This window comes from Ailuropoda melanoleuca, chromosome 13 (genome assembly GCF_002007445.2).
Source record: "Ailuropoda melanoleuca isolate Jingjing chromosome 13, ASM200744v2, whole genome shotgun sequence".
In the NCBI taxonomy this organism is placed as follows: domain Eukaryota; kingdom Metazoa; phylum Chordata; class Mammalia; order Carnivora; family Ursidae; genus Ailuropoda; species Ailuropoda melanoleuca.
Window position 1 is genome coordinate 45,341,692 of NC_048230.1, and position 15,436 is coordinate 45,357,127.

The 15,436-nt window shown below is 55.9% G+C and overlaps 2 protein-coding genes across 2 annotated transcripts in view; both read right to left on the reverse strand.

Moving 5' to 3' along the window:
* LOC100465021 (SLC2A4 regulator) overlaps positions 1–2,147 on the reverse strand; it is a 5,580-nt gene extending 3,433 nt beyond the window's left edge. Inside the window, exons 1-3 of the mRNA XM_034641557.1 lie at positions 2,050–2,147; positions 1,841–1,898; positions 1,683–1,757 (exon numbers count right to left, since the gene is read on the reverse strand). Of these exons, the coding sequence (XP_034497448.1) occupies positions 1,683–1,757; positions 1,841–1,898; positions 2,050–2,147 (231 nt within the window). The remainder of the gene's footprint in view (positions 1–1,682; positions 1,758–1,840; positions 1,899–2,049) is intronic.
* A 1,518-nt stretch (positions 2,148–3,665) lies between these two features.
* ZGPAT (zinc finger CCCH-type and G-patch domain containing) lies at positions 3,666–15,430 on the reverse strand. Its single transcript, XM_034639830.1, has 7 exons — positions 15,325–15,430; positions 14,345–14,997; positions 6,141–6,274; positions 5,816–5,971; positions 4,814–4,933; positions 4,326–4,725; positions 3,666–4,092 (listed from the first exon to the last, which is right to left on the reverse strand). Exons 2-7 carry the CDS (start codon positions 14,932–14,934, stop codon positions 3,954–3,956), a joined length of 1,539 nt encoding a protein of 512 aa, XP_034495721.1. The 5' UTR covers positions 14,935–14,997; positions 15,325–15,430; the 3' UTR covers positions 3,666–3,953.
* Positions 15,431–15,436: the final 6 nt, after the last annotated feature.

A 15,436-nucleotide genomic window follows, 5' to 3' on the forward strand; every position in this document is an offset into this window, starting at 1 on the left:
CCGCTCTCCCATTGGCGCGCCCCGACGCCCGGCCCCCGAGCCGGCCTCAGCAGCGCGGCCTGGGGAAAGGGCCCCGCTCGCGGCACCGCGAGTGCCTGTCGGCCCCTCGCCCTTGCGGAGCCCGGGGTGCCCGTGCGCCCCCGCCGCCGGGGAAGGCCGGCTTACTCGCGGGTGTGTCTGCGCGCAGAGCTGCCAGATCCGGGGAAGGGGCCGCGTCTCCTTGGCGGGCTTCCCGGGAACAGGTTATTCTTTAACGCACGACTGCCCACCTACCCCCGTACCTTATATAACACCCGGGGCTGGGCGGCGGAGCCCTCCCTTAGTGTTCAGGGTCCAAGTCCCACCCTGGGGCGGTCAGCTCGCGGGCCGGCTGCAACACGCGCTAAGACCCACTTGGCCTGGGGACCACCACCCCTAGAGCTTGCCTCCCTTCCCCACACTGCCTTCTGAAACGGACCAGCCGAGCACGGCTTCAGGCGACAGGGCCCAGACACCGCAAGCAGGAGGGTCCTTCCAGACAATCCCCGCAACCTTCCCAGTCTTTCGAGATAAGTAGGCTGTGAAGCACGGCCGTATTCATCCCCCCTGCGCTGGGGATTTATTAAGACCTTGGGAGAGGCCAAGAGGCCACTGCAGCCAGGACCCCCAGGGACCTCACAGACTGGAAGCCTTGGGATCTGGACTTTGTGCTGCCAACTTCAGGGGGGCGGGGGCAGGGAATGGGGGTTGGGCAGTACTCTGGAAGGAGGAACTCTATACTTGGTTGTCCAAGGCAGATGGGGAGTGGGAGAGACCCCTCCCTAGGCTGAGGCTGGGGAAGCCAGGATCCTCCATGCCCTGCACAGGTGCACTCATGCTAACAGCTAGAGCTGGAGGGCTCCAGGTGCTGGGCGGGCCATCTCCTGGACACTCTCATACACATTTTCCAGCAGGCCATCATCCTTGCCCAGGCCCCTGGGCGGGAGGGTCTCGTAGGATTGGTCACTTCCCAGAGGCGGAATTACTCCCCTGCCCTTGGGGTCCAGCTGGTCTGTGGCAGGTCCTGGGTCCCTCTTTTTAGGCTTCCTGACTCTGGAGTACAGGATGTCCACCTGGGAGAGAGGAAGCCAACCCAAGAGGGGTCAGCACCATCTACTCCTTCAAGGACCTGCACAGCCCTACCCACCCTACCCCATCCACTCCAGTTTACCTGAACAGCTGGGGTCAGCTCGGCCTTCCCCTGCCCCAGGCTTTGGGGGCCCTGATCTGTTTCCTTGAGCTTCTGGATACAAGCATACTCAGCTACCTCGGGTCTGGCCTCAGGCCCAGGCCTGGCACAGCTGCTGGTCAGCCGTGCCCCTGCCCACACCACAGGGCTGGCTGCCAGGCTGGCCCTGGGGATTGCAGCCAGCCCCACATTGGAATAGGTGGCCTCCGGGCAGATGGAGGGTGAGGTGGCAGCGGGCATTGCCCGGGGCAGTTCCCAGAGTGAGAAGGCTGGCAGAGGTCTGCTGGTGCCTCTGGACACCTCCAGCCATTGTGGGCGCAGGCTATCCATGCTGGCAGGCCTTGGGGCTAGGGGTGGGGTCAAGACAGAGGTTACTGGGGCGGGGGGGGCAGGGAACAATTGGGGAGCAGCAGAGCAGCCACAGGGTGCAAGCCCCGCCTACCACCCAGGTCCCGCCCCTCCCAGCTCTGCTCACCTCTGCAGCCACTGGGACCCCGGTGCAGCTCGTGCAGTCTGGTGTCCGACTTGCTGAGGGTGCAGACGTGGTGTCCTCTCAGCAGTGACTGGGGGCAAGGAAGGCTGGTCGGTCTTGTGCTGGCCCTGCCCTGGCCCTGGGGACAGCCTGGCACTCACCGCTTCCACGGGCATCGCACCGCCCCGGGGCCTGGCCTGCTGCCTCTGCACCCGCTTCCTGGGGGCAAGAGTCTCATCAGGCCAGGGAGGCAGAGATTGGGGGCCGAAGTGCAGCCTCTGGGGCAAGGCCCAGTAGGGAGTCTCCTGCACGGAGCCACACCTGCTTGGAGCCCTGCCCCACACCAAAGCCGGGCCAGGGATGGACATACCTGTGGCAGGCTGTGCACAGTGTCCACAGCCAGAGGAACAGGGCAAGGCACCCTAGGACCCAGAAGGCAGGAGGGGCCGAGGGCACCTGTGGCCCCATCCTGCGAAGCCACAGGTAAGCCTGGGGGCAAGAAGACATGGCTGCCGGGGGCAGAGAGGCTGGGCACCCACCTGGCAGCCTCCCTGCTGCACCTCAAGCTGCCGGGCAGTCCCCTCCCCCTGGGGTGCTCTGACTCAGCACACAGGAAACCCCAAGGCTCCACGGCCCCCCTTCCTACAGAAGCGTGGAGGTCCAAGCCCTAGCAGCCACCTTCCCACCTCTGGAGGGGGCTCCTACTGAGGTGTAAGGAGGTGTGCTCTACGGGGCCCCGTGAGTACCTGAGTGGGGGAGGGTGACCCAAACGGTGGCTGAACGTGGCTGCTGAGAAGGGGCAGGGGAGTTGTGAGTAGGCCAAGGGCCTGCTGTGTGCACCGTAGCCTAGACTTGGGACCTAGGGAATCCCTGAGGTCACACCCTCGGCCCTCTGAGGCACAGGCCACTGTCTCAGGTGATGCCCCCCCACCTCAGCCATCCACTGCAGAACTTGGTCCCCTGAGGGGCTGGAAAGGCAGGGGAGGGGTCAGCAGGCAGAGAGAGGTTGCTTTGGCTCCTGCCTGCCCCCACCCCACTTCTCCCTGGCTCTCCACCCCTCCCATCCAACTGTCTGTGCCATCAGACTGTGGTCTTCTTCCTGGAATCTTAGCAGAGCTGCTGGGGTGGGGTGTCTCTGGAGACAGGGGCCAGTCTGCCCAGACCCAGGGAGTGGGCTTACCTCATAGGAGGGTCCAGGCTGGCTAACCTGGTCCTCCCAGACCCCAACCCTCAGCTGCCCCCAGGAGGGCACCACGGGGTCTGGGGACCTGACCAGGCTAGATGCCAGAACAGGCACTTACCACGGCCCCGTGCGCGGCGTCTCCTCGTCAGCCCCGTCTGGAGCAGGCCCGGCGTCTTGGGCACCCTGCGAGGCGTCTCTGTGCCGCCCTCCGCAGAGCGCCCCACCTCACTTCCTGTCTCTGCATCTCCCTGCATCTCCCCACACAGCCACTCAACGCTCTGCTGACATCGCTCCTGCCACAGCCCTGGGTGAGGTCTAGACATCACTCGGCGGGAGTACACGGCACGCTGGCACTGCTCCCAGAGCCTAACTCACGTGTGTCCACCCTCACGCTGGCGTGGACACAAGCACAGCACGGGAACTGGGCAGTCTCGGGGCCACCAAACCCTCAGGCTATATCCCAGGCTTTCAGACTTCCAAACCCAACCCACGAGGTCTTCCTGCCTCCTTAACACTGCTTCCCAAGGACTCACTACTCGCCACGACCTCCTCCCACTGCTGCGGCATCAAGTTCCACACATTTGTGGGGGTCAGGCAACACGGGGGGCACTCTAAGCTCTGACCGTCCTCAGAGCTGCTGGCAGAGCCCCTTCCAAGACAGCAAAGAGAATGCCAGCCCTTTGGGCCCTCCGCCTCTGGGCAGGGGGCAGAAGCCTCACTCAGGGCCCCTCCAGCCCAGCCCCATGGCCCAGTGCAGAGACCCCTCCAGCCCCAAAGACCCCACAAGCCAGTTGAGCCTCCACTGAAAGACACAACACAATCACTTTAATGTCCTTGCTAAGGAGACCCCTAAGACACTGGCAGGTGGGCTCAACAGGCAAGTAAGTGTCCAGAAGTGACCCCTGCAGCCCCATATCCATTCAGCAGTGTCCACACGCCCTAGGCCAGCAAGAAGGCTGGCCGCAGGGGTTAGTCTGGGAGCAGGCCAGCCCCTCTGCCAGTGGCATCTAGTTGTTGGGTGACAGCAAGTCTTCCAGAGGGAGGCCAGGCGCTGGGGTCCCTGAGCTCTGTCCACTGCGTGCACGGGGGCTCTAGAACTCAGTCATCTTCTTGTGGGTGTCTGCTTTCCTCTGCTCGCGCTGCAGGCCTGCCTCCTGGGCCTGGAGCTGCCCCAACTCCCGCTGGGCTCCCGCCAGCCTCTCCTGCAGCTGGGCTGCCGTCACACTGTGCCTAGAGAGGAGCCTGGCATTCAGGGTGGGTTCTGGGCCACTGGCACAAAGCCCCCACACTGCTGTGGCCGCTGCCCATCCTCCTCCAAGCAGCCAGCCCCTCCTCGGACAGCTACCACCCTCGGGTCAGCACAAGTTCCTACAGGGGAACTGGGGGCTGGGTGTCCACAGCAGGGCTGAAGGTATTGCCACCCTGGGGTCTGCCCTCTGCCTGGAGTTTGGCCCCACACATACCGGCCGGTGTTTCGGGCAAGGGCCTTCTGGATGCCCCGGATGTCCCGCTGGGTTTGCTCGATCTTCTTCTCCGTCTGGAAGAGCTGCAGGCTCAGGGCCCGCTTGGCACTCTTGCTGGCATGGTACATTTCCTTACTGCTCCTCCTCCCTGGGGGGGCCACCCTAGCCTCCAAGGCCCCAGGCGCCCGGCACTGCAGCTTTTCGTTCAGAAAGTCAAATACATTTCGGGAGGGCGGGCGTGTGCCCCCACGTCCCTGGCATTTCGGGGGCCTCTGGGCACCAGGCTCCCTGCCCCGGGTCCTCTTCTGCAGGATCTCTGCGCACTGGTCCAGCGATTTCCCTCGAGGCAGCACCACAGCGTGGATGGGCTCCACCCGGCCTTCCGCACGTCGGCCCAGACCTGGGGGTGCACAGGGCTGGCACTCCTGCTGCCGGACCCCAGCGGGGCTGTGGCAGCCCCTCCCCTCCCCAGGGCAGCACACACTCACCCTTGCCAAACTCGTAGCCCATCTTGGCAAGGAGTCTGGAGCCGATGCCCCGTGTGTGCACCTCCCAGCCAGCGAAAGCGGAGCTGCAGGTCCCGTGGTCAGCAGCACTGGGTTCCACCACTGCAGGAAAGAGGGCAGCGGCTCGGCCCCACCGGATGGGGAGCACCCCGGTTTCAGCCAGTGTTAGCCCAGGAGCTCAGCTCTGGCCCAGGCCATGAAGCCTTGCACCTTGAGCTCTCCATCAATTGCCCAGACCTGTTGTTGGCACGTGACTATAAGGCTGAACTCAGGGCCAAGTGTGGCAGAGTCTGCTCTAGACCTCCCCACTCAAGCCCTCCCCTGACCTGCCTTCTCAGGCGGTGAGCTCCCCACCTCCCCTTATAGAAAGTCACCGCCCCCTTCATGGCTCAGTCCTCCCTGCTACCACCGTGAACATGGGGGTTCAGAAACTACCGACTCACAGAACAGAATCCGCAGGAATGCCTTCCCTCTACACCCTAACTGACCCCTCGGGAGGGCTGGATGCCTCCAGCTATTCCTGAAACTCTCCTGCCCCAGGCTGTCCGGACACAGCCTCTCCTCTACCCACCAGACCCCCAGCCCGTGTGGAGACCGCTGGAAGGAGCTGCTCCTGCCTGTACCCCATGTCCCGCCAGCCCCTTCTTGCACGCTGACTTGCGTGTCCGCCCTGACTTAGCAGTCACCGTTTCAGCGTGCAGGGCGTGGAGTTGTAACCCTCACATGTGCTCCCTGAAGACAAGAGCCAGGTTTCTGCATCTGTGGGTCTCAGGACCTGCCCCACACCCTGCACACACACTCTTATTTCCCCCCACCTCCTCAGGCACGAGCGCCCCCTCTGCTGAGCACAGCCCACCTCCCTGCAGTCACACCCTCCAACTGTCTGGTTAGATGGTCACAGGCCCTGCCAGCCGGAAGCCTCGCACAGTGACTGCTGTCAGTGCTTCCCCTGCTGGCTTCTGGGATTCTGACCTGCCGGCATACCTCTGGCATAGCTGGGGTCATCCGCGTCGCCGCCATCAGAGTCCGAGGAGCCTGAGGGATCTGTGCGCAGTGGGGGCAGGATGCTATCCCCCTCCACCACGGCCTCCTTCAGCAGAAGTGAGTCAAACTTGACTGTATAGTAGCCGTTATCCACATCTGGAGGCAAGGGACAAAGACAGGCCAGGTCAGTGGCCTCAACAGGTGGTAGGAACCACACTGTTGGAAGGAAGGTGGGACCGAGGTTGAGGGTGGTCTTGCTCCGCTTGGGCATGGAACAGGACTCTCCAGGAAGGGCCCTGTCTGAGAGGCCCGTGGGCAGCCTCACCGGTTATCCGAGCTGGGTACCAGAGGCCATCCTGCTGTTTGGCCAGACAGGCAGAGCCGGCCCGTAGGGAGCTCAGGTCCGGGTCCTGGAAGGGGCGCAGCTCATCCACAGAGACCACCTGCCCATGGGAGAACCTGCCAAGACAACCGCAGGGGACAGAGGCTCAGACAGCGCACCAGTGGCAAGTGAACCGAGGAGAACCTAGTCCACCTGCCTGGGCATTGCCCTGGAGGGAGGGAGAGACGGGAGACAAAAGGACACACACACACACACACGTGTGCACAGAAACACATCCATTCACACACGTACATGTACCTCTGCACACAAACGCAGGCACATATATACACATATGCACACTCTCTCGTTTGCAGGATGGACCTGGCTACCCTGAGGACAAGATGCTTCGCACCACTCTCCAGCCTTCTGGGTAGAGTAACAACGTGGTGGGAACAGAAGCGTGGGATTAAAGCTCCCATCGCCTCTCGGGCAGGCAGGAGGTCCCAGCACTAACAGATAATCAAGGCAGGTGTGTTTGTGTACGTGCGCTCACAGGACTGAGTCCTTCCCAAACCAAGTAGGAGAACAGTTATAACAGTGACGTCCTGACCTTTAGATATCAGTGAACAAGTGAGATTAAAACCAAAACCGAGAGAGGGAGGGGAGGGGAGAAGAAGGAGGCGAAAAAAGAGGAAGAAATGTGGGGACAAAGGACTACAAACTTCAACTCTGCCAAATAAAGGCATGAAAGACTAACCACATATCCACTCCCCTGTGCTAGCACTTCAAAGAGGAAACCGTCCTAACCCTACAGGAGCCCTCGGGGACCGGCATTTACCCCACGACGCAGAGCTGATGCTGGCCGTGGCAAGTCCTTCCAGGAGGGAACTGGTGGTGGCACAGGGAACGCGAAGGAAGGGGTTCCATCCTCTCTCAGGGGTGGACAAAGATGGCCTCGGACACCTTCCCTGGCAAGACTGTGGGCAGTTCCTCCTCCTCCCTGACTGTCCTCAGGCCCTCAGGAAACTGCCAACGAGGGCACAGCACCAGCAGCTGCAAGACCAGGCCCCAAACGCAGTGCAGTGGCGACTCTGCTTGGAAACCCTTGTTCAACCAAGGAGCAACACGATGTGTTCAAAACTGGGGGCCTACCTACACCCACGACTGAGTTCAAACACACACCCACTTCAACACTCTCACAGACACGCGCCTCAGACACACGTACCCCCCCAGACACAGGCGGCTTCACAGACATGCGCACACACACACGCTCCCCACGTGCCCCCAGACACGCACGCCCCCCCCCCAGACACGAGACCCCAGACACCACCACTGAAAATTTCTCTGCAGGAATCTTCAGTGATAATAGAAGCCTGAAAATTCGGTACCCTCCTCAATCTGGGAAAGCACGTCTAAGAAATGATTCTAGAAAAATAATAATGAAAGTATGCAAAGATTTGGCTCAAAGGATGTTAACCAAATACAAAAGTGGTTAATGGCATACCTGTAAAATGAATTTAAAACTCAGACAATGGGCAAATTGACTAATGGAACGAAAAAGGGCACCCGGGAAGAGCACCGTGCACACGCAACACGTCCTACGCAACGTGGGGGGGCGGGATACTACCAACCAGTCAGGAAAGGACGGACTGCTGGTTTCATAAGGAAAAGATTAGAAACTGGTCTCCTGTATTAAAAAAACCCAACTCAATCACCTACCTCACAACATTCATGGAAATGCATTCCAGAATAAACAAAACCTGAACCTGAAAACAAGTATTTAGAACTATAAAGAAGGTTCTGAGTTCCAGTTGTGGCCAAGTATAGAAAAATAAGGCTAAAACTGAGCAGAATGGTCCAAACTCACAGTTTCAGAACTCTGGAAATGGAAGTTATTATTTTTGAAACAGTGCCCAGCTTTGGGTCAGAACAGGAGGTGGGAATGTCTGCAGCCTTCACAGTGGGGGATGCTTCCGGCTTGCCCCTGGGTGGAAGTATGGCAGGGGTGAGACCCAGGGCCTCGTAAAGGTACGAACCGGATAAAACGGACAGCTCTGGTGCCTTTGGGCCCAGCTCTTGAACAGGGGGCATTTAGCAAGTACCTAACAGGTACTTCGGGACCCGAAAATGAAATGACCACAGAAGGGCTCCACCCTCCAAACACCTCTGTTTCTCCAGGAAACACTGTGCCTGCTCTGGGTGCTTCAAGAGATGCCAGGGTCAAGTGAAAGCGGAGCGGGACTGGGGGCTGGCTGCACTTGGAATGTGCCCCTCAGCCCACAGAGACTGATGGACCGGTGGGGAGAAGCCTTTTGGGCAAGAGTGTTTGAGAAGAACCTCTGCCTAAGTCATTGGCTGGCCGCTAAGCCACATAGTGAGTCCTAAAAAGCCAGGCTAAAAAGTAAATGTAAACTTACAGGTCTGAGTAGAGCCCACAGAAGCTCTGAGCAGGAACAGACTTCATAACTTAAGTCGAGCAAACACACAGTAGAACCCGAGGAAAGCAGGTCAGAGGCGGGAGCGGCTACAAGATATTACCCGAAATGTACAGTTTTCAATGAAAACTAGGAGACACGCAAACAGTCAACTGTGACCCATATTTAGGAAAACAAGCGGTTGACAGAATCTGACTGAGTGGGCCCCTATGTTGAATCTTGCAAAGACCTCAAAGCAGATAGTGTGAGTATATTCAAAAAATGAAAATATAATGACAATGATTCAAGAAATAGTGAATCTTAAAACATACATAGAGAATATATAAAAAGAATAAAGGGGAAATTCCAAAGTTGAAAAGTCAATAACTAGAACAAACGGCTCACTAGACAGGACACTTCTGGCGTCCAGTCTGGCGTGTAAGAAGTTAGAAGTTGCCCCTTCGTTGGAAGCACAGCTAAAAAGCTAAAAAAAATGAAACAAATCACTAACTCCTCTTAGATCCATAAGAGAAGAAAGATCACAGGGCACAGTGCTCGGCCAAAGTTGGAGAGACCAACAGGTAGCTAACAGAGCATCACAGCTTACCAGCACGGTAAGCCCCCGCAGGAGCCACCACAGGACCCAGTGCTGGAGAGGCGACCCTGACTGTGACTGAGGGCTGCTGGTGGCTCGGCGTGCATAAGTCTGAGAGTTCAAACCTCCAGGGGGGCCCATGGGGCTCTCACACTTTTTAAAATAAAGGTTTTATTTCTTTATTTGAGAGACAGAGAGAGAAAGAGAACACAAGCAGGGGCAGAGGGAGAGGGAGAGGCAGGCTCTCCACGGAGCAGGGAGCCCAACACGGGCTCGATCCCAGGACCCTGGGACCATGACCTGAGCCGAAGGCAGACGCTTCACCGACAAGCCCCCCAGGCATCCCAGGGTCCTCGCACTTTCGTGAGTTTCACTCCAGGAGCCCTACCAGGTTCTCACAGTGAATGCCGCAGAGAGGGAAAAAGGAACCATCTTGAAGTACCTCTGAGCACTCTAGTCTGTTCTTTTTAATGGGGCCTGTCCTCAGGGGAAACTTCAACGGAGCCTAATCTGATGGGGTTTTATCAGGACCTAGTTGAACTGGGGGTTGGAGAAACACCGAAATCCAGCCCAGCCCCGCCGTCCTGTGCCCCCTCAATGGGGCACGTGCGTGACTGAGAAGTCCACGTGAAGCTCGTGATCTGGGTGCGCAGGCTCCCTAAAAGCCTGCCGTCTGATCTGAGGACTAGAGAATGCTTCCCGTCTCACGGCTTACCACCACATCACTAAAGGCCCATTTACAGGTACAGCTCCTTTAACCCAAAACAAAGAGAAAATCCTGAAAGCAGTGACAGAGAAGGCCCTCTTCGTGTACAAGGGGCCCTCAATAAGGTTAACTGCCAACTTCTCATCAGAAGCTATGGAGGCCAGAAGGCAGCGGGACGGCATACTTAAAAGTCCTGAAAGAAAAAAAAAATCCTGTCAACCAAGAATTCTATATCTGGCAAAACTATCCTTTGAAAGAGAAATTAAGACATCCCCATATAGACAAAAGCACAGGAGCTTGTTGCTCATAGACCTGCCCTACGAGGAATGCTGAAAGGAGACCTTCACACTGAAACAAAAGGACACCAGACCATACCTCAAGCCACATGAACACTGATAAAAGCAACTACATAGGGGCGCCTGGGTGGCGCAGTCGTTAAGCGTCTGCCTTCGGCTCAGGGCGTGATCCAGGCGTTGTGGGATCGAGCCCCACGTCAGGCTCCTCCGCTATGAGCCTGCTTCTTCCTCTCCCACTCCCCCTGCTTGTGTTCCCTCTCTCGCTGGCTGTCTCTATCTCTGTCAAATGGATAAATAAAATCTTAAAAAAAAAAACAACAACAAACCAACTACATAGGTAAGGTAAATATAAAAATCAGTATTATTATTACTTTTTTGGGGGGGTTGCAACTCATCCTTTTTTGCTCTATGTGATTTGAAAGACAAATGCATGAAGTAATACTCCTAACACCTGTATTTCTGGGCACACGAGTACAAAGATGTAATTTTTTTTTTAAAGATTTTATTTATTTATTCGACAGAGATAGAGACAGCCAGCGAGAGAGGGAACACAAGCAGGGGGAGTGGGAGAGGAAGAAGCAGGCTCATAGCAAAAGAGCCTGATGTGGGGCTCGATCCCATAACGCCGGGATTACGCCCTGAGCCGAAGGTAGACGCTCAACCGCTGTGCCACCCAGGCGTCCCCAAAGATGTAATTTTTAACAGTAACGACACAAGGGCGGGTGGATTGTATGGTAGAGTTTCCGTGTTCTATTGAAGCTAAGCTGACATTATTCAAACTAGATCGCTATGGTAACCATAATCCAGAGGGTGTCATTAGGAAAATAACATAAAAATATGTCCAAAAAAATCAAAGGGAATCAAAGTGATACAACAGAAAAAACAAACACCGAAGAAAGCAATAATGAAGAAACCGAGAAGCAGATGACATAAGGCCTACAGAAAACAAACGGGCACCCAGCCGGCTCAGTCGTGCAGCGTGCAACTCTGGATCTCAGGGTTGTGAGTTCGAGCTCCACATTGCACGTAGAGATTACTTAAAAATAAAATCTTTTAAAAAAAGAAAAAACAAATAATAAGATGACTGAGGTCAGTCTTTCCTTATCAGTAACTACTTTAAATGCAAGTGGAGTACATAAACTCCAATTAAAAGACAACTGGAAGAATGGATAAAAAGAATGATCAAATTCTATGCTATCTATAAGAGACTCCTTTGCAGGTCCAAAAACAACAATATGTTAAAAGTTACTAATGTACGTCTTTCACAGAAGTGTTGTAACATGAACTTTTGAAAAGTGGGGGATACCTGTATAGAAAATCAGCATCTCAACAGACTGAAATTTGTTAAATATACTGAAATCTGTTAAGTCCATAAGGATATTAGAAATATTTTTTAAAGCTAATTTATTACCTTCTCAGGATGAAAGAGAACCAATTCATTTTCCTGGAAATGAAGTAAAGAAAATGCAAAAATCCAGCATGTATCCTGCATTTTCTGTATGAACTGTACCACTGAGTAGCCAAATCACAGATGAGGAAAGCATCTCTACATGGCTAGCAAATGAAAATGAACGGACAGAAAGATCTCTATTTCGCAGTTCCCGCTGAATCAGTGCACTGGGCCTGATCCCCAACGGCATCAATGGCTGCTACCATCACAATAGAAAAACTAGACACCGAGAATGTCTTGATGAAAGAACAGCACCCAGAGGCCTGCCAAAGCAGGTGAGCCTGCATGGGGACAGCTCCCTCAACCCCGCTGCCAGCTGGCAGAGGAGCACACCACACGGCACCGGTGGTGCTCAGTGACTGGCCCAGTGCTCCAGTCCACCGTGAGACCGGGAAAGGCAGGGAGAAGGGTGTGCGCAGCCAGATTCAGACATAGCAGCTTACTGAGCAAGATAACACTGCAGTGTCCACACCACAGTCACACTTGGGTGACAAGCTGTAACAAACAAAAGTCTGGAATAGTGGTCATTTTTGGAGGAGGGAGCAGACTGCGTTTGGTTTGAGGTGCGTGGAGGGGCTTCGCGGGGGGTTGGCAAATTTGCAGCTGTGAGCCGAGTGGTGACTGCTAGGGGGCTACAGTAATCCCCATACTGTGTGCTTACTTCCCACATCTGATTTGTCTACAGCAAGGGAAAGCTACCATCTGTGACCCTACAACATGTAAGGTACCGTTCAAATTCTTTGCACACATTAATGCATTCCATTCTTCCAACAACAATGAAAGATAGTTCTCATTTGTTTTACAGATAAGGAGACTGAAATACAGAGATTAAGTCATAACAAATGTACGAAAAGATGCTACGCCTCATTGGGAATCAAGGAAATACAAATTCTATCATGATACCATTTCCCAGCTTTCAGCGGGCGAGAATCTGCAAGTCGGATAATATTACCACAGGCTGGTAATTACAGAGAGGGCTGGGGACCAGGGACTGTACTTCGTATGGAGACGGAAACTCTGCATACCCTCTCCACACGGGTTAGGTACTATGGAAATTCTTGGCAGGCACTAAGATGTTCACAGCAAGTTGCTTGTAATAAAAATTGGAAAACATCAGAAAGGAACAGAATAAATAAAATGTGGCATATTCGTGAGGGAAAATAACAGCCGTTAAAGTGAACTAAAGAGCTCTATAGGTATCAACATAGATGTCTCTCACAAGCACGTGCAGTGAAAGAAGCAAGCTTCAAAACGAACCATACTGTGTGATACCACGTTTTAAAAATAGCATAACTATGTACTCTTCGTACACTCATGTCTGTGAAGAGCTAATATCTGCTAGAGGGAAACACAACTGAGTTGTGATTGTAGCCTCGCAGGATGGGGAGGGGCTGGGACAGACTGGGGAGTCGAGGGCGTTTCAACGTTATCCATTTTGTTTTATTTTTTAAAAATGTAAAGCAGGGGTGCCTGGGTGGCTCAGTCGGTCGGGCATCAGACTCTTGGTTTCAGCTCAGGTCATGGTCCCAGAGTCGGGCTCCGCAATCAGCAGGCAGTCTGCTTGAGACTCTCTCTCCCTCCCCTTCTGCCCCTCCCCACCCCGCACACGCATGTTTTCTTTCTCACACAAATAAATGAATCTTTAAGCAAATGCCAGGAAATGGCTCACTGGTCCGGAGGTGGTGAGTGGGTGCTGTAGGCTGCATCAGTCGGGCCTAAAGCTAAAGCAGCTGGGGCCCGTCCCGGAGCGGGCCCGGCCCTGGTGCCGGCTCACAGGCTGCCGCTCCGAGCCAGGCAACCTTATCCACAGGAGGGCCCACCTCGCGGAGCTGATGCACAGGTGAGCTAATCCATGTCCAATTCCAGGAGCAGCGCCTGGCCTCGAGGAAGCAGCACAGGGATGTGTCACCCAGGGGCGTGGAGGGACCCCAGAGGGACGAATGGCAGAAAGGCCAAGAGAGCCTACTGCTCTGTTCCTTGACCAATTTGTTCACCAGCACACGGATGGGTCTGCCTTGTGAAAACTCATCAAGTACGCTTACGATTTATGCACTTTCCTGTACGTATGCGACACTTCGATAAAACTTACAAGGAAAGAAAGACGTACAGAAAAATGTGTCAAACAACACTCTGGACCCAACAACAGTCTATAAAGAAAGATGATGACCAAAGAACTAGAGATAGTTTCCCTGGATTATTGACAAAAAAAGAAAATTATCTACCAGACATTTCTGTAAATATTCCCTCCAAAGATGAAATAAAAAGGAGCAAAAGCAAAGTTATGCACTTAAGAAAAACAAGACATCATTGCAACAGTTGTGGAAATTTCAATGTGAACAAACTGTTATAGCTAAATTTATTAGGGGTACATTCTTAAGTATTTATAGATAAAAACCAGTAATTTTTGGAATTTGCTTTAAAATAGTCCCAGAAAGCAAAGTAGGACAGAGAAGAGCTGAATGGAGGCTGGCAAGGGCCGGTCCACAATGAAGTGGGCATCGGGGTGTGAACAGTGAGGGCGCTGCGCTCTCCAGCTCGGTGATAAAGTCTATGAGTTTTACCCTAAAGAATGAAACTAGTGATGGGGGGGCACCCTCAACTTAGTCAAGAAAGTCCAGTAAACATGCATGCAACGGAGGCCAGCGCTGTAAGAACCCACCCGGCCCCAGAGCTGTCTGCTGGTCAGACCCACCGCGACCCTGGGGAAGCCCTCACGCCCAGACGGGCCCCCAGGGGAGGGGGTTACCTGCAGTTCTCCTGGAAGCGGCACTTTCCCTCCAGGAAGAACGGGCAGGGTTTCAGGGACTTGTGAGTGGGGCAGAGGTAGAGCACGCGGACGCCCGTGGAGCCGTCCTCGGCCTCTTCCGTACCCACGATCATAGCGTTGTGATACTCCAGGGTGCCCCAGGAGCTGTAGTAGGGCGCGTTCACCTTCCTCCCACTCCACTCCTCCTCGTCCTCGTCCTCGTCCTCGTCCTCTTCCTCCTCCTGCCCAGGCCGGCTGGGCTCTGGCTTGGCCTCTCGCTCGGGAACGGTCTCCAGCTCTGCGCCGGGTGCTACAGGCACCTCCACCCCCTCCGCAACGGCCTTCTGGAAAGCCAGGTACTCAGCATCGTCCGGGGCCGGGTGCTCTCCATCCAGTGCGGCCAGCAGCTTGCTCTTCCTGACAGACACCAGGCTAGCCTCGGTGAGCTCGATCAGCTCCTTCAGGTCCCCCTGCAGCTGGCGCAGGTCCGCCAGCTCGGAGGGATCCAGGCCGGCACCCAGCGCCAGCTCCACCTGCTGCAGCTGGGCGCCATAGGTCTGGAGAGCGCTCTGCAGGCTCTCCTCGTCCATCCTGGAAGGACGGAGGGCAGGCGCGGGTCCCTGGGTCCTCAGCGGGAGGCGCGGGAGCCAGAGCTGCAAGAAGGACAAGCCGCTCAGCCCCGGATCTGCCGCCCCTGTTGTCAGCGCTCCCCACCCCCGCGGGGCTAACAGCCCCCTGTGCCCACAGCTGCGCTCAGCGGTCCTCACGACAGCCTGCGGAGCCGACGCACTGCTCCCTCCCGTTTTAGATACGAGAGAAAGGGCTGGGGAGCTTCTCGGACCCGGCCGCTGCCCCACAGCCTCGGCTCCCTGCCCTCCGCGCCCGGCGCCCCCCGCCCCGCGACCCCTCCCCCTCCAACTCGGCTCCGGCCGCGGCCTCCCCGCCCCCGGCTTCGGCCCATCTCCGTTTGACCTGTTCACCTCGGTCCCCGGCCCCGTCGCCCCAGATCGCGCCCCCTCGCCCGGGCCGGGCCCCTCCTCCCCCGCGCGGGCTTCAGGCTGCCGCCATAGAGACCCCGCCGGCCTCACCGGC

Bases quoted from the DNA above. Each gene is read 5' to 3' on its own strand.
- ZGPAT (XM_034639830.1), bottom strand. From the start codon at position 14,934: ATGGACGAGGAGAGCCTGCAGAGCGCTCTCCAGACCTATGGCGCCCAG. The intron at 4,934-5,815 runs GTATGCCGGCAG...TCTTTCCTGCAG, and splicing joins TGACCCCAGCTATGCCAGAG to TGGTGGAACCCAGTGCTGCT. The intron at 4,093-4,325 runs GTATGTGTGGGG...GCTCCTCTCTAG, and splicing joins CTTGCCCGAAACACCGGCCG to GCACAGTGTGACGGCAGCCC.